We start from the raw sequence: 18,273 nt of genomic DNA, 5'->3' as shown, positions 1-18,273 counted from the left end.
ACCCGCCCCGAGCCAGCTCTGCTCCACACTCCTCCCCACCACATGGAAACCATCTGAATCCCTCTGCTGCTCTCACCCTTCCTCCCTACACTCCCTCGCTTCACTCCCTCTATGCTATCCCTCAGTTCCCTCTCTCTCTCTAGCTTCGTAACATGCCCTGTTTGACTAGCCCACCCCGCTCATGAGGCTCACCTTACACCACCGTGCTAACTCTACGCCATTTTGTCCCTTCTTTACCCTCTCTTTCTGAACAAACTCAGAACTATTCAGACACACACACACACACACACACACACACACACACACACACACACACACACACACACACACACACACACACACACACACACACACACACACACACTTCCTGTGTAGCCCTCCAGTACTCTGTGCTATTGAGTATATTGTGTTTACAGTATGGTTTTAGTTTGCACTGGAGAAATGAAATTGTATAGGGAGCTTTAATTGGTTGCATATGTAGCTCAGAAAGGACATTGTTAGCATAATGCTCAATCAAAACATTAATAATGTGCAAAGGCCTTGTGAAAAGTCTGTTTGCTGTGACTGCAGGGCCTGAATAGAACTCTCACTCCCAGAGCATAGATATCTGGTCTCCAAGTGCCCTCTGGTGGCAGCAAGGGGGTTCTACGGCCAGAGGAGAGAGGAAACAGGAGAATGAGGGAGGGAGAAAAATAGTGAAAGAGGGGGAGAGGGAGAGTTTCAGCACAGCCCTCCTCAGAGAAGTCACGTCCCGACTGTCTGGTTGCCCGCAGCAACCAGACATGATGTCATAGCCACTTGAACTTGAGAGGGGATGCTGGGGGGAGGAAGGCGTGGGTAAGGAAAGAGGGTGGTCATTACTGCCAAGGATTCCAGAGAGAGTGTTAGAGGAGATAGATGGAGAGAGAGAGAGAGACAGAGAGATAGTGTAACTGACAGGGGAAGAGTTACGAATCCCATAGGCTGCTGGGACAGAGCCTGCGGCAAGAGGGGGGAGGAGGGAGGGCAAGAGGCAGGAGTGGGGGGGTATTCAGGCGACCTGTTAGTGTCAAACAAAACAAACTGCACCTCCCCGGAGGCCCAGAGTTTCCAAGGCTCCAGAATGTTGGCCAGTGTTGACTGGTGCCAGATCCCGGCCGGCGACCCAGTTCTGCTCTCTTTTCACACTGAGCGGGAGAAACTCAATCTGAATACAGGGAGCGTCAGCCATCTCTCCCCCCGCTGACTGTGGACTCTTGAGTCCAGTCAGGAATAACAACAGCCTTTAGCAGCAGAGCCAAACCATACTCCCACAGCACTATAGTACAGTACACTACAGTACAGCCATGGACAGTCAGTCAATATAGCTGGGAGTATTTCCTCAATATGACAAGGGGCTGACAACTGTTGACCATTGTTAGTGTAAGGAACGTGTGGGGGCCTCTAGTGGTCAATTGTGGAACTTAGTGTTTACTTATTTTCAATGGTACACATTTTAACTTAAAACTTCTTCAGGATTGGTGGGTCCCCCACGGGACGGTTGAGCTAATGTAGGCTAATGCGATTAGCATGAGCTTGTAAGTAACAAGAACATTTCCCAGGACATAGACATATCTGATATTGGCAGAAAGCTTAAATTCTTCAGTCTAAAACTTTGCACATACACTGCTGCCATCAAGTGCCCAAAATCTAAATTGCGCCTGGGCTGGAATAATACATTATGGCCTTTCTCTTGCATTTCAACGATGGTACAAAAAAATGTAATATGCATATCCTTGCTTCAATGCCTGAACAGTTAAGATTTGGGTATGTCATTTTAGGCGAAAATTTTAAAAAGGGGCGGATCCTGTTAACAATGTCCTCTTTTTTTCTATTTAACAGTCTTGGTTCCTCTGACATGACCTGTCTGCAAACCAGCGTCTAGAATCTTTCTTTACAATTGGGAATTGAAACATGGAAAACAGAAAAATAACCCACAGGAAATTGCCCAACGATCCTTATGTCTCACATAAAAAGTAAAGCAACCCAGGAAATCTTAGCATGATACTAGTAGAGGAACTCTGGACCCAATTACTTAAACAGAGGGACCCCCCCCCCCCCCCCCCCATTTTTAAGACGGGAGGATCATAGGATTTGGGAGAGGCAGAGGACAAGTCATCATCTCTCAAAACCACCGAACCAGCAAAACACGGCAACACAAAAAGAGGAACCTGAAGAGAAAAAAGGTCACCTTCTACTTCGGAACAAGGACACATTGTGCAATGGCTGGGAAAAGCAACTGTTCAACAGTCAAAAACTGATGTAGGAGTGGGGATTGAAATTGAAGGGACATCCAATCACTCTCTTGAAGGCACAAAACACGCCATCATTTAAATGAGGTACGCTCCCCACTGTCAAATCACCCACAAAACAAACCCATTAGGTTCCAGTGAAATACGTAGCAGTCCATGCTACTGTGATGTCTCCCTGTCACTCAACACACTGTTAATTGACCAATATTTCCCAGTCTTATAGCCATTAACCTAACCATCCCCACTACTAACAAGACAGAAACCATGCCAAAACATATCCTAAAGGTTGCACTACAAGCTGAATTAACACTAATCTCATGTCCACTATTACACCTACATGGCATGGGGGGAAAACAGGCTTACCTATGATTGTATTGTTATTATTAGTGAAAGAGAAAAAAAACATGACATGAAAAGTCTCAGCCTACAGTTCAGCAACACCAAGGCCTCCACTCTAACCAGCATCCCAGCAGAAGAACCCAAACCCAAGTAAAGCAAAATGCAATCGCCCAGTTCACTCTTGCAAAACTACAACCGCGACAATAATCAAGTGCTAAGTATACCCACTTTCATTTGAATGATGAATGCCATTTGTAACACACATATATACACACACACACCGGGCCCAAGTGGTGTTATTGCGTCTATAACACATGCTATTCACACGTTTCCAGTACACTCTTTTTGCCCCTTATAGTAGACACAGAACCCAACACACATACTTAGTTAAAAACACAGGCCTCTGCATTAACACCCAGAACTACACAGCTACAGTAGTAATATTCCCTTTTGCACAGAATTGTTTTATTTTTTGTTTCTTCTCTTATTGGACTTGTCCCTCTGAATTTGTCCGCTTTAAAAAATGTTGTGTTTGAATGACAGCACCTTATTGAGAAATACAGCGGGTGGGAGCGAGACTTCGAGTGGTATTGCCAGGAAGGGTGATTCAGTCAGTGTTCAGTACCATGTAGTGAAACAGTGACATTAGGTTGCTGAGGACCCAGAGTCCACCTCCCTCCCATCTCCCTGAAGTTTACCCTTTTTGTTTACACTCCCAGACTGCCCCTGTTCCAAGAGCAGAGAGCCACGCTGCGGAGCAAAATGATGTGACATATTTGTTCCCATGTTTGGGGAGGAGAGCCTGGGTTGAAGTCAGAGGCCATATTGAGATGGTCTGGCAGGGTGCTATGGTCGCCTCTTTACCCTAACACGATCTCAGCTCCCCATCCTATCCAGCCTGTTCGTTCTGTTCAATCAGCCCTTATAGATCAAACTGCCCTAAAGATACCTTACCAGCCAAAAGTTCAACCTTTTGAAATCAAGAGGGACAAATTAAATGAATACACTTAGCACAGCGCCACTTGACAAACTCACACACTCACATGCAAACTTACAGTATAAGTAGCAGTCACAACCACCCAGCCCAGGCCAGATTGACTGTAAAGGGAAGTCTTAACATAGGGCAATCTCTGAGGAAACCTTTTGTTTTTAATCATTCACTTTTTATTTGAATTCCTAACATTACTAAGATTCAGTTTGAAAGTGATTTTTTATTAAGGAACATCAGCTCAAATCACCAACCTCACAAAATAACTGGACTGCCTGGCCATGTACTTCACTGCAGGGAAACAATGTTGCCAGACGGCAACCATCTCATCAGCTTGATAGAGAACTAGCACTGCTGAATAAGAATTATGATGGCTATGGTGATTTCTTTTCTAATCTATGGAAGTGCCTCTGTATTCCCATTATGCAATTTGTTAAACATGAATTCAGGTTCTTTTTCTCACATATAAGCTAATAGTGAATGGTGGTGAAATGCTATGTCTGGGGAGAAAAACAGTGACAGCTCACTGAATAATTGCAATCATCTTTATATATACACACATATATATTTATAGATATATACATTTTTTTATTTGCAAAATAAGCTCTGTGGCAGTCTAGTTATTTTTTGAAGCATGGCACAGTCAATTGATGCATCTTAAATATCAGATTAGAGCAAAAGTACCAGTCCCTACACCCACACCTACATCTAATAGCAAAAAGTGTCCATGGCAAATACTATAGATACATGATTTATATAGCAAACAAAGTGACATTGTAGTCAAGGAAAATAACAGATTAGATGTTGGTTATTCTTTCTTGTTTGGGAAGTATTGTTGTTGAAAAAAATGTATGTATGTTGATTGAGCCATGTGCAATGCCTTGGGTAGAAAAATTGTGTTTGTCTGTTAGAGATTGTTTGAGGGTGTCACGAGAAAAGAGAGGCTAAACCCTCTATTTTTTTGTTTTAAGTCCACTTGCTCCGGGACTCTAAACACGAGGGCAGACAAAAAAAATCCCAGTCTTTGTAAATTGAAAATGAGTTTTATTTTTTTTCCTTATTCCTTTAAAAAAATGTATTTGTAATGATTTGTTTTCTAAATCTGGGAGGGCTGAAGGAACAATTTAGCAAAACAAAAATATATATCACTAAATGAAACTGGTGCTTTTTACGAAATAAAGTACATTCAAACTCTATTATACATAAATAGTAATAAACAAAATTAAGTGTTATCATAAAGCACATTTTAGAAAACATGCATTATTCTATTTCTCTTTTTGTATTTACCAAGGGGGAGGGGTTCATTATATGAAAAGGTTGTGACAAAAGGCATTTTTCTTCAACCTTTATCCCATAGCAGGAAGAGGACCGTTCTGTTTAGTTTGATTAGATGGTTATCCTGATAATGGGATGATGAACTAGTGGAAAAAGGCCTGACGTAATGGACGTCTGTGTCATGTCAGTATCACCAGAGAACTGACTAAAACATGACCTATTTAATAGATGAATTGCAACTTGCATTCAATTTTCTAAACTGGCCAACCGAAGTAATCAAGTTTGGGACACAGACAAGATCTTCCCCATTTTGGGAGATGCTTCAGATATGGAATCCATTTTTCTAAGTGTTAGCTCAACCACAAAGTGATTAACAGCGTTTGGAGAGATGGGAGGTGTAATGTGAAATACATTTTGGTAGGTTTAGTTGATTAGTAGACTCCTATCTCAAACCCAAACAAGAGGTGAGGGAGTATAAGGTGTATTTTGAGCACAGAAAGGATGAGAGCAGGTTTAAATCAAAGTGAACCCTTCCCCCTTCCACTCCCAATCCGCAGTGTAAATTATTCTAAATATTTGTTTGGTGATGTAGTGTTAGAATCAGAGCATCTTAAAGGTTGTCCCTAAAAAGTGCCTTTTGTTCACAGACTCCATCTTGTAATCCTGAGTGCCCGTCTCAAAAAAGTCCCCTCCTTCATATTTCTTCTATATCCTCTCCTTCTTCACGCTTTTCAAAGCAGTATATATAGTACTAAAGGAAATTGGTGTGATTTAGTTATTTTTATTGTTGAATAATTAAGAAAAGCTCAAAAAAAAATCTGTCTTGCTTGTCTTCCTGTATCTTGTCTTCTGTCTCTCTTGGACACTGGAGTAGTCTGTAGCTGCGTTACCCTCCTTATCCCTCCCCAAACCCCTTTTCTCTGAATGGAGGGGTAAAAAAAAAAGCAAAACTTTGTCTGAGCAGAATGCAGTTAGCTCACATGTTATTCTTGTCTGTATGCTTCACATTGTATACCATACCGATCTCTTCAGCTTCTCCATTGAACAGCTAATGTAAGTGAACAAGTTACACCGGTGGGCTCTTGGGATGTGGCGAGGAGAGGGTCTGTGAGGGTGTCTAGTTTTTCACTGGGATGTATTTGATGACATATCACAACGTGGAGATAAAATACACATAGGAATTTCCCTCTGAATGGGCAAGGGAGCTGCATGGCAACTGGGGTAGAATAGGCAGGTTTTTAATTCATGTTTTTATCAAATATTTTTATTTTTTACAGAATTTGGATTTTCGTATCTTATGCAGCAATGCTACATTGAGACCATTTAATGATGCACCTTTCTAGTGGTTGTCTGAGACCAGCTATTAAAACAAGTGAAAAAAGTACCTGAAATGAATAAGCACCTTATAACGGAATGGTTCCAGCCCAGGTAGACTGGCAGGCTCAGATCCACAATCAAGAGAACCATTACACCCATTTACTAGAACCCCAAATGAACAATTACAGACTAAAGTCATATGGTTCTATACACTGTATGTGACGTGGTAGACAGTTAAAGCACCTTGAAATTTCACCAGCAAAATCAAGAGCGGGCTTGATAGAGGGCCTACTTGTTTCCCACAAGAATATGCACGTTTTTATTGTAAGTGATTGAAGCCAGCAGCAGTATTAGCCTTGACAAGTAAAGCGCCAGTCGAGAAGCCAGAGTGACAGGTTTCGCAGTGTGTGCTTTGCTTGGGCAGAACGTTGGTCCCTACCCATCTTGCCCTGCAGCACCAGAGAGCTGTCTCTCCCTGGCCCTCCATCTTTTTATTTTCCTTCGGGTTTGTTTTTAAAAGTGTGTAGGGCCGTGTTTAGTGTTGTGTAGAGTGAACCCCCAGCTGGCCTTGCCCCCTACCCCCTAGCTCCCACCACACCCCTCAGTGCAGCTTCCCTCCCTCAGGAATACACCTCCCAGAGCCCATGGTGAAATGCATGTGTTAATTACAGTTTCTTTTCCATAATAATAAAAACAGTTTGAAAAGAGCAACACTTGAATAAAAGGATGTTCTTGACTGTAACTCACCTGTTTCTGTCTGCTTATTTTCAGATTGCTGTTTGATTGGGTAGGGGGTTTGCCTGTGCTGGGGATGAGAACCCTAGAGTTGCATCATGTTATAGAGTGGGGTAAGAGGCCAAAATAGTTTCACTGCTTATCAGAAAATCTACTTACCAATACTGATAATGGAGGGTCAAGTCCACAGGAGTAGCACTACTCATTCCCACATCATACCGAAATGCCTGGACTTGAACCGGACTGTCTATAAATTACATTTCCTGTAATACTTTGTATTCCATAAGATCAAGTTGAGTTTAATTTCAGTTGGCCTCATTCATTGTCCAGACCAAGAATGTGGTGCATATGGGAGTGTTTGGCATGAAATAAAACATAAGACATGATATATTGATGATGTTTAATGAAGCTGAGCATTGAAGCAGACCATGTTGATGCTGTAAAATGCCAGTGTCAGTGAAAGCCATGTTCACAAAAACAGATGCAGTCAAACATATTGGCATGATCACTTTTTCATGATTCACTATACCTTTAAATTAAGTTGAGATTGAAAACTTTGTGTTCTCATGTGTATTTGTTTCAAAGGTCCAATAAATAAATAAAAACTGAAATTTTTCACTTAAGTCAAAAATGGCCTGAACTAAATGCACAATTAATTTGGTTTGAGGCAAGTGATTCTCGGCAAGTGTAATTGATCCTACTTGTGGCAAGTTGAAGGTGCCTGCAGGGTAAAAATAGCCATTTAACCAGTTTTGAAAAGAGAAAACAGGAAATTCTGTGCAAGGGAGCCAATACATTTGAATGCATCTGTTCAATCTAAACTCATAAAAGCTTGTCTCTTCATAGACCCATTAAACTCCTGCCATGTTAAGTTAAAGAGAAAACATACCTTGATAAAAGTGAGTATTGATAAAACCACATTTCTTGGTACCCTCCGTTCCCTCAGAAAACCCACAATAGCAACATCTCAAAACACTGAGAATCAGTGTAATAAGGCATGTGTCAACTATCTCAGTTGGAAACAGGTGGTTAAAGCTAGGCGATAGCCGGTTTAATCTTCAGATTCACCTCATCACTAAAGACTGTTGAATAGTCTGAATAGGCTCATTCAGGCTGTGGATGATGACAATGATTGGCTATGACTGGGTCCTGGTTTAATAAAGACTTTATACGGACAACCTTCATGCTCTATTCAATCCGTAGTGCTGAATATCCGCTTTATAACGCTATTGACAATTTAAAGGCAATGTTCCCGCAGTCGCCGAGACTGCATTCATGGTAAATGCTGCATATGTCGGCTCAACAGGAAATTACCCTTACATTTTTACACGATACGGGCTGAATCCAGCCCTTAGTGTCTCATGACCAGCTGGTCCCATTGTATTTGAGCTGCCCTTCGTGTGTACTATTAATCAGATCCTTTGAGAAAGGTGGTGTGTCTACACCTCAGCCTTGGGATAGAGGTAAGTGAGTAACTCCAGCATCCCAGGACTGGTCCCTACCATCTCCCCCCTCCAGAAGATTATATGTAAAGGTAAGGTCAGCGTTGCTCAGCTCATCAGAGACGTAACACTAGACAGGACTGTGCACCTTTCAGCAAAACCTAATTTTCAGACACATATCCACACAGTAATGTACCTGTATGGTTATGTGAGCATACACACATCCATTTGTCATTTTGGTTGTTCTATACTGCTCGTTTTACTCAGGATGTTGAGCATTTCCACACCCAGAGAGATCATGGATATCTGAGTGAAAATTAAAAGCGCTAGCTTTGAGGTGTAGTGAGGGGACCCCATAAATAACTTAGCCTGGCCACTGGTGAAATGTACTTGCCTATATGACAATATCATGGGATGAGAAATGTGTTTTGCTATGTGGTTGGTTTTGAATGGCAAAGGAAATGTGAGGGACTGGTGCAATCAAATGAACAGACCACAAGCGGACTCTTCATGACCGTCAGTTTAGTTTCCCTTTCCCCTCTTGCCTCAATACACCAACATTGTAGAAGTGCATCAAGGAGAATGTGCTTCCATTACAACCAGCTACAGCACAGGTGTCAAACTCATTCCACGGGGGGCCGAGTGTCTGCGGGTTTTCGCTCCTCCCTTGTACTTGATTGATGAATTAACATCACTAATTAGTTAGGAACTCCCCACACCTGGTTGTCTAGGGCTTTATTGAAAGGAAAAACCAAAAACCTGCAGACACTAGGCCCTCCGTGGAATGAGTTTGACACCCCTGAGCTACAGCATTAACAAGCTTAGATATGCATATAAATGACTTTGCACCTTAATTGAATGGCATCCACCTGTACACACACACAGACATGTACACACGCACACACTCCACAAACCCTTCAGCCCCCTCCCTCCCATTCCCAAAGCTCTTCTAAAATCTCAATATATATCTGCCCTAAACAAATCCCAGACATTCCATTGGAATTCAAATGGATTTCATTATTCCTCTTTCACCCTTAGATCAACATATACATTGTGTAGCTTGTAAGACCTCCCACCAATAACTCTCCCTCCCCCCCTCTGAAATGACCTGAAGATCGTTGCTCTACAGTGGGGTGCAGTCCTTGTGCTGGGCTGGAGAGGAGGACAGGCCAGCGCCTCTCATTCATCCTCAAAGCCCTGGTTCAGGAGGAAGTTGGCCGCTAGGTTCTCGTTCTTTTCACAGGCAAAGTAGGCCTGGATCACCAGCGCCTCAGGGAAACCCAACGCTTTTAACTGAGACAGGAGAGAAAAAAAACATAACATTTCACCATTACTATTTCTCACCAGAAAGGTCACAATGTATGCATTTCTTAGCTAGTCTTCTAGTCAGTTGAAGCCATCTTATGCCCTAAACAGTGCATTGAGAGGTCTTTAGCTCCCCTCACCCTCTCGATGGCTTCCTTCTCCTGAGGCGTGACCTGAATGTAGTTGACTGGAGCTCCCTCCTCCACTGCAGCACCCAGGTCCCCCACCCCAGGCACGTCTCCTACCTCCCCCGCCGGCTCATTCAGCATCTGGATGAACAGCTCCTGGTACTGGCTGATTTGCTGTTGAGTTTTATCAATAGGGAAAGATAGGTAGACAGCAATCAGCAATCAGCAACAGGCAGAACATACATTGTGAAATCACAAAACCTGGGAGGTGTCACTATAGGGAGTGTGTGACACAAGCTAGTATGAGTGGTGGTGCCATCAGTGTGTGTAGTGCATGGTGTATGTGTGTTACCTGTAGGAGCTGTGGGTTCTCCCGGCCCAGCTGTTGGAGCAGAGCTGGCAGCAGTGAGGGGTTCTGCTGGATCACCTGCCTCATGCTCTGGAACTGAGGCTGGGAACGCAGGAACTCCAGAGGGTTTTCTCCTGCAACACAAACAGAATATTTACAGAAGAAAACCCGTTGATACATACAGTAGATATAGATACAACACTTACTAGGGAAAATGCACATAAACCATGCCCATCTTTCCAACAATCTCATCTGATATGCAGTGCATTTGGAAAATATTCAGACCCCTTGAGTTTTTCCACATGTTGTGTTACAGCCGTATTCTAAAATTGATTAAATAAATGTTTTCCTCATCAATCTCCACACAATACCCCATAATGACAAAGTGAAAACAGGTTTTAGAATTTTTCTGCAAATGTTTTAAAAATAAACTATTATTTTTCAGACCATTTGCTATGAGACTTGAAATTGAGCTCAGGTGCATCCGGTTTCCATTGATCATCCTTGAGATGTTTCTACAACTTGATTGGAAAGGCACACACCTGTCTATATAAGGTCCCACAGATGACAGTGCATGTCAGAGCAAAAACCAAGCCATGAGGTCAAAGAAATTGTCAGTAGAGCTCCGAGACAGGATTGCGTCGAGACACAGATCTGGGGAAGAGTACCAAACAAGTTCGGCAGCATTGAAGGTCCCCAAGAACACAGTGGCCTCCATCATTCTTAAACGGAAGAAGTTTTGAACCACCAAGACTCTTCCTAGAGCTGGCCGCCCGGTCAAACTGCGCAATCGGGGGAGAAGGGCCTTGGTCAGGGAGGTTACTAAGAAACCGATGGTCACTGACAGAGCTCCAGAGTTCCTCTGTGGAGATGGGAGAATCTTCCAAAAGTACAACCATCTCTGCAGCAAGCCACCAATCAGGCATTTGTGGTAGAGTGGCCAGACGGAAGCCACACCTCAGTAAAAGGTACATGACAGCCCACTTGGAGTTTGCCAAAAGGCACTTAAAGGACTCTCAGACCATGAGAAACAAGATTCTCTGGTCTGATGAAACCAAGATTGAAATATTTGGCATGAATACCAAGCGTCACGTCTGGAGGAAACCTGGTACCATCCCTACGGTGAAGCATGGTGGTGGCAGCATCATGCCGTGGGGGTGTTTTTTAGCGGCAGGGACTGGGAGACTAGTAAGGATCAAGAGAAAGATGAACAGAACAAAGTAGAGAGATCCTTGATGAAGAGCGCTCTGGAGCAGGTTAGGACCTCAGGACTGGGGTGAAGGTTCACCTTCCAACAAGATAACGACCCTAGCGTCATAGCTTGAGGCTGTAATCGCTGCCAAAGGTGCTTCAACAAAGTTCTGAGTAAAGGGTCTGAATACTTACAGTTGAAGTCGGAAGTTTCAATACACTTAGGTTGGAGTCATTAAAACTCGTTTTTCAACCACTCCACAAACGTCTTGTTAACAAACTATAGTTTTGTCAAGTCGGTTAGGACATCTACTTTGTGCATGACACAGGTAATTTTTCCAACAATTGTTTACAGACAGATTATTTCACTGTATCACAATTCCAGTGGGTCAGAAGTTTACATACACTAAATTGACTGTGCCTTTAAACAGCTTGGAAAATTCCAGAAAATTATGTCATGGCTTTAGAAGCTTCTGATAGGCTAATTGACATAATTTGAGTCAATTGGAGGTGGGACCACGCAGCCGTCATACCGCTCAGGAAGGAGACGCGTTTTGTCTCCTAGAGATGAACATACTTTGGTGCGAAAAGTGCAAATCAATCCCAGAACAACAGCAAAGGACCTTGCGAAGATGCTGGAGGAAACCGGTACAAAAGTATCTATATCCACAGTAAAAAGAGTCCTATATCAACATAACCTGAAAGGCTGCTCAGCAAGGAAGAAGGCACTGCTCCAAAACCCCCATAAAAAAACAAGACTACGGTTTGCAACTGCACATGGGGACAAAGATTGTACTTTTTGGAGAAATGTCCTCTGGTCTGATGAAACAAAAATAGAATTGTTTGGCCATAAAGACCATTGTTATGTTTGGAGGAAAAAGGGGGAGGCTTGCAAGCCAAAGAACACCATCCCAACCGTGAAGCACGGGGGTGGCAGCATCATGTTGTGGGGGTGCTTTGTTGCAGGAGGGACTGGTGCACTTCACAAAAAAGATGGCATCATTAGAAGGAAAATGATGTGGATATATTGAAGCAACATCTCAAGACATCAGTAAGGAAGTTAAAGCGTGGTCACAAATGGGTCTTCCAAATGGACAATGACCCCAAGCATACTTCCACAGTTGTGGCAAAATGGCTTAAGGACAACAAAGTCAAGGTATTGGAGTGGCCATCACAAAGCCCTGACCTCAATCCTATAGAAAATGTGTGGGCAGAACTGAAAAAGCGTGTGCGAGTAAGGAGGCCTACCAACCTGATTCAGTTACACAAACTCTGTCAGGAGGAATGGTCCAAAATTCACCCAACTTATTGTGGGAAGCTTGTGGAAGGCTACCCAAAACGTTTGACACAAGTTAAACAATTTAAAGGCAATGCTACCATATACTAAATTGAGTGTATGTAAACTTCTGACCCACTGGGAATGTGATGACTGAAATAAAAGCTGAAATAAATCTCTACTATTATTTGGATAATTCACATTCTTAAAATAGTGGTGATCCTAACTGACCTAAAACAGGGAACTTTTTACTAGGACTAAATGTCAGGAATTGTGAAAAACTGAGTTTAAATGTATTTGGCTAAGGTGTATGTAAACTTCCGACTTCAACTGTATGTAAATGTGATCTTTTTATTTCATTTATTAAAATCCTGTTTTTGCTTGCTATTGTGTGTAGATTGATCAGGGGAAAAAAACATTTAATCCATTTTAGATTAAGGCTGTAATTTTAGATTAAGGCTGTAACGTAACAAAACGTGGAAAAAGTCAAGGGGTCTGAAAACATTTCCAGAATGCACTGTACAGTAGATGTAATACCATAGCAGAGATATAGGCAGATGGACTCACCCTCAGCAACAGTAGGGGTCTCTGTGCCTGTGCGGGCAGATGCAGGAAGCTGTGCTGGGGGATTAGTCTCTTGGACCGGACTGCTAGGAATGCCCTGGAAACACACAGCAGCCCATACTCAGCACATTGTACATGCTGCCATGTTAAAGTTTCATCAAATATGGTGCCATACTGTACAGTGTAATTTTGAATTCATGGTCTTTTTTGGGATATTGTTCAGTGTCATTTTGTAGAGTCATGGTGTATGGTGCCTGGTTGCACAGTATTGTGTATCCTAGGTAGTTGTGTGGTGTGTTGACGGTTCTTACAGTGAGGAGGTACTCCACGGCCCGATGGGGGTTATTGAAGCTGGCCCGGAGAGCAGCTACCACTCTCTCCCTCTCATAACCCATAGACATGATCTCTGTCAGCATGGTCTCATACTCCGCTCCTGTCACTGACCAAAAGAAACAAGATGTTAACTATTTACCCGAGTTACAATGGACAATATTTACACCCATAAACACATAGCTGCTAGAAGGCATCTTACAAATCCCCATGCCCATACTACATGCTATCATCAATCTAGCAACATAGCAGATACATTCCACACTGACACATTATTCACATAGCCAGGTGGAAGTCCATCACTCACCCAAGGCAGAGGAGGCATCTCCCCCCTGAACCTCCAGACTGGGGTCTGAGCTGCAAACAGAACGACAGGGTCAAAAATCCAGTCAACCCATTCAAACAATTCAGTGGTATATTGTGGCCGTAAATAATATATGCCATTTAGCAGACGCTTTTATCCAAAGCGACTTAGTCATGTGTGCATACATTTTACGTATGGGTAGTCCAGGGAAATGAACCCACTATCCTTGCGTTGCAAACACCATGCTCTACCAACTGAGCTACAGGGACTACAGGGGGTGTATTCAGTAAGATGAAAACTATGAAATGTTGCAGATAGAAATGTAATGAATGTTGCATGATGTTTAGGTCATATTTGTCCTACACAAAATGTGTCTATGTTAAGAGTTCTGTAACGCTCCACCCTCCTGAACAGGCCTCAAGCTTACTTTATTACTCTCTCCAATTTGGCAGACCGTCTACCAAATCATAGGTTCATATCAGTTCTACGGCTGTCTTCTCTATGCCTACCTGGCTGGAGCTGGGGGCTCTGCGACTGTAGGTGTGGGCTCCTCTGAGGGGATAGGGATGGCTGCAAGGGCCGGGCCGGCAGACGACGAGGACCCAGAGTCCTGGACAGGGGCCTTGGGTGCCTCTGAGGAAGGTGTTGAAGCAGCTGTGGCAGACTTTGCCTAGATCCAGAGGATATAAACAGGCTATTACTGTCATCTATGCAGACAATCATGTAACCCCAAAACATGCGGGTGCAGCTCATTAAGAGTCCAAGTAAAATGGATTAGGGAAATGTACCTTAGATACCATAACTACAACAAAATTCTTCTCGTCAATTTTGTAGTCTTTAATAGGCGTGTCATCTTGCAGGATTTTGCCAGCATATATGAGCTTCTGTCCAGACACTGGGAAGTTATCTTTTCCCCTCTCTGCTTCTATCTTCTCCTTCAGTGCCTTCACCTGTAGAAACCAAAAAGAAGCTGTTCAGCCTTGCTTTAATTGTTAAACACAGTGCAACCCAAAAGTTGCTCGCTAACACTAACTGTTTGAATTGCCCAACTTTTTACATTTCAGATTACCTTACATGATGTAACTTAGCTAGCTAGCTATTTTCACTCTTTAAGACCTAGCTAGTAAATGTCTGCTAGAATATTGCTAATTAATCATCCAACTGGACATGCATCATCAAGAACTAAAATAGATAACGTAGTTAGCTAGCTAGTAATATGGCTGTCTAGCTAACGCTAGATAGTTATCTAAAGTTGACATTAACGTGATGAGGGATAACTAACGTTAGCTAGTCATGTAGCAAGCTAGCTGATGTTTTAGCGGATAATAACTTACCTAGCTAGCTAATAATGAGACTCAACATTGGATTAGCAAACTGACACATACATTAGCTTGCAAGCTAGTTTGCTTTAGCTATGTCATGCTGGGAAGCTAAGACTAAGAACTAGCTAGTTAGCTAATGCTATGGGTGTCAATAACAGCTAGCTAGCGTTAGCCTATGTTAGTTGTATTATCCGAATTGATAACAATCTGAGACCAATTAATTTGGTCTTTCGTGCAAATAACAAAAAAGATAGTTAGCTAAGCGGGTTAGATAAAACGCACACAGCTGGCATTATTATGAACAAATGGGCACTTACCGTTTGATCTGGGTCTATGTCAATTTGAATGGTCTGCTGTTGCAGTGTTTTTAACGTGATTTGCATTGTTGCGGTAGCTAACGCTGTTTTCCCCTTGCGCTTCAATTACAGCTGTGTTTTAAAATATTCAAAAGTAAAACAGAAATGACATTAAACCCCAAATATAACCACAAGTTCAAGCAAGATAATATTTATCCATGACCATGAGATGTGTCCATGAGCACTCAGCAAATCGCCATCTTTGATGACACAAAACTCAGAAGTAGGTGCAGTGTAACGGTTTGCTGCCCAACTTGCAGCCTCGAGTGCTCTCTGAGTCTGATAGCTACAACCACTAACTGGTCAATCATATGAATGTCTCGGTGTAATCACACACCTGGGGTGCCAGTTTATCCAGGTGGTAGTAGGATCTACAATATACTCTGCGAGAACAAATTATGCTTTGCATTTATGTCATGATCTGTTGACAGTTGTGACCGGTGCGGTGGCGACCAACTGGGTTTACAGAACAGCAAATATACAACAAATTTACTAACGTTAGTATTTTTGTTTAGTTTACAGTCACTAGTCAGAGTGGCACCTTTTCAATGAGGTACGGTCAGATATTAATAGATCCATCTGTGTTAAGGTCCTCCAAACATTATACCCTGATGAAGACAGCTTGTCGGTCGGAACGCTGGATATTAGGTTATTAAATTATTGAGTCTGCGCTAGAGTGGGCGGCTCTCCTTTTCTTTTTCAAAGGTCCTCCTAACAACCATTGCAAAGCTACGTTAGATCTGTATCAGATCAGCGTCAACTGAAGTGAAATAGGCATTTTACTTTCCATAATAAAATGTTACTCTAAAGTATCTTAATAAGAAGATAGAAGCTAATAAATATGTTTTATGTTTGCTGTATATTGTATAGGCTGTAAATGTGTCTGTACATTTGTCTATTGCTGGCAGCACCAATTCACCGAGTCAAATTCTGTGAATGTGTGAATGTAGGCTACTTGGCCAATAATAGTTATTTTGATTCTGATAGACAGTAACGTTACTTCGAATTTCCTAGCCTCTTCCCATATCCCATACAATCACGCGTCAGTGGCCCAGGGAGCGTGGGAGAAAGATAACCCAATGTTTTCTCAATAAAAAACTGTTTTATTGGCAAGAACCTAGTTATTTTGTATATTTTATGAAATAAGAATAACTCTGAATACACAGTCATTTCATTTTGTAAATAATTTTTCAACATTTTGGTGTGTGTGATTTGTTGGCTATTTACGCTGGTAACGCGTAGTCAGGCGCATCATAATTTGGTTTATGACATCACAATGTGAAATAGGCAACATATTTTGATGTTCTGCAAAATAAGGCATAGTCTACAAATACACTGAAATGGGATGTTTGTGTTGCTGTAAAAAGGTATATGTCTAGTCTGGGCTAGAATTGATCTCATTCTGTTACAATTTAGAGTATATTCTATTCTTTTCAGCTATTCCTAGTTGTTTCATTGTCTATTTATGTGTCCCAAATGGCAGGATTTGGGACAGAGGGTGTAACTGTATGGTTACAATGGTTTTATTTTATAAACATGTATTTTTTGCTATTTGTTAGCCTATGGTACCGAATTCAATATGATTGGGTGACGAGTTCTATATTTTACAGTCAGATCATGTGGTTTGGGTTTGACCTTTGCTGCAAATTCAAATATAACAAGCTCTGTTGTGAAGCAAGAAATATATATTTATTTTTATGTACTATATTAGCTATATAATGTTTCTCCAAACAGAAAAAGAAGTGCAGAGTTCGCCTCGGGATTGGGAGCCGCTGTACATTGCTGTTCCCAATCCCACCCAAACTGACGCCATCGGATGCCAGCATGGTAACTGCATCAGTTTGGAAAAATCGGGAGGAGAAGAACGTAAAGGATCACCACCAACTTGATTCTTCCTTTCCCTCTTCTTTCCGTTTGAAACCGCCTACAACATCTCTGACGCCCCTCGACCCCTTGTCTGGCCGAACACCAATTGGCACTCCATCCCCCTCACCACCCTCACCCCCTGGATCCCCTGCCAGATCCCCTTCCACTCTCTCCAAGTTCTTCAGCCTCTCTTCCCTCTCCTCTCTCCACATGTCATCTCTCTCTTCCTCTTCCCCTTCTTCTTCTTCAGAGGAAGGATCACAGACCTTCTCCCATTTTAGTGCTTCCTGTGTTTCCCTGGCTGTCTCAACTCAGTCATCCTCCTCTGCCACTCCCCCCAGTACTGCCTGCCCTTCCTCCACAACCCACGTCTCCTCCCCTGCCCCCCAGTCCTCCTCTCCAAACCCCCTTGACTACCATGGAGAGACCAACAAAGACAGTGAGACTGCCAGGTACTGCAGCCTGATATCAAATTTTATGCCAACCAACACCATTGAATTGAAAAAGCCAATATAATATAGCTAACCTAATGCATATGTCTGTGTGTCTTTACAGAGATCTTATGAGCTCTGAGGTCAAAGAGGTGGGGGCAGTTGTTCCACAGACAAAGAGAATGGTACCCCGATTTGCTGGCATCGCAGGTCTGTAAACAGATGCCATTTGTTGGTGCTATTTTTCTCAATTCATCTTTGACAAAGCTTCTCTCTTACCGCTGTCCGTCTCTCGGTCTCTCTCTGCAGAGGCCTCCATTGACCTGAAGGCTTTCTCTGTCTCCTTGGAGAGGTAAGTACTGTAGACAATTGCCACCTTCATCTCACTCGACTCTACATAAGAGTTGTCACTCACTCACACCATGACATGGTAAGGAATATCTGTATGCCTGTACATTAAAACAGTGTTCAAACAGACAGATTGG

General features: G+C 42.6%; 2 protein-coding genes across 5 annotated transcripts in view; one reads left to right on the top strand and one right to left on the bottom strand.

The window, feature by feature from the left end:
• The window catches only part of nfixb (nuclear factor I/Xb), a 104,032-nt gene extending 97,101 nt beyond the window's left edge, over positions 1-6,931 (top strand). For all 3 annotated transcript variants that reach the window (XM_038984082.1, XM_038984081.1, XM_038984080.1), the window contains one exon: positions 1,861-6,931. Coding sequence is in view for 1 of the 3 variants with exons in the window: in XM_038984080.1 (XP_038840008.1) it covers positions 1,861-1,875 (15 nt within the window). In the remaining 2 variants the exon portion in view is untranslated. The remainder of the gene's footprint in view (positions 1-1,860) is intronic.
• Positions 6,932-9,067: 2,136 nt separating this feature from the next.
• On the bottom strand, positions 9,068-15,724 carry LOC120038205 (UV excision repair protein RAD23 homolog A-like). 2 transcript variants are annotated; one of them, XM_038984067.1, is made up of 9 exons: positions 15,453-15,724; positions 14,602-14,763; positions 14,323-14,483; positions 13,817-13,866; positions 13,491-13,618; positions 13,183-13,276; positions 10,152-10,282; positions 9,812-9,973; positions 9,068-9,659 (listed from the first exon to the last, which is right to left on the bottom strand). In XM_038984067.1, exons 1-9 carry the CDS (start codon positions 15,516-15,518, stop codon positions 9,546-9,548), a joined length of 1,068 nt encoding a protein of 355 aa, XP_038839995.1. In that variant the 5' UTR covers positions 15,519-15,724; the 3' UTR covers positions 9,068-9,545. The 2 variants fall into 2 exon arrangements, with proteins under 2 accessions (XP_038839995.1, XP_038840000.1); XM_038984072.1 differs by having other exon boundaries at positions 13,491-13,612.
• Positions 15,725-18,273: the final 2,549 nt, after the last annotated feature.

This window comes from Salvelinus namaycush, chromosome 3 (genome assembly GCF_016432855.1).
Source record: "Salvelinus namaycush isolate Seneca chromosome 3, SaNama_1.0, whole genome shotgun sequence".
Classification (NCBI taxonomy): domain Eukaryota; kingdom Metazoa; phylum Chordata; class Actinopteri; order Salmoniformes; family Salmonidae; genus Salvelinus; species Salvelinus namaycush.
This window is presented reverse-complemented; position numbering and strand designations above follow the sequence as displayed.

Coding starts and splice junctions, on each gene's coding strand:
- LOC120038205 (XM_038984067.1), bottom strand. CDS start 15,518: ATGCAAATCACGTTAAAAACACTGCAACAGCAGACCATTCAAATTGAC. Junction 13,619..13,816: donor AGATGCCTCCTCTGCCTTGG/GTGAGTGATGGA, acceptor TCTTTTGGTCAG/TGACAGGAGCGGAGTATGAG. Junction 9,660..9,811: donor AGAAGGAAGCCATCGAGAGG/GTGAGGGGAGCT, acceptor CTCCTGTCTCAG/TTAAAAGCGTTGGGTTTCCC.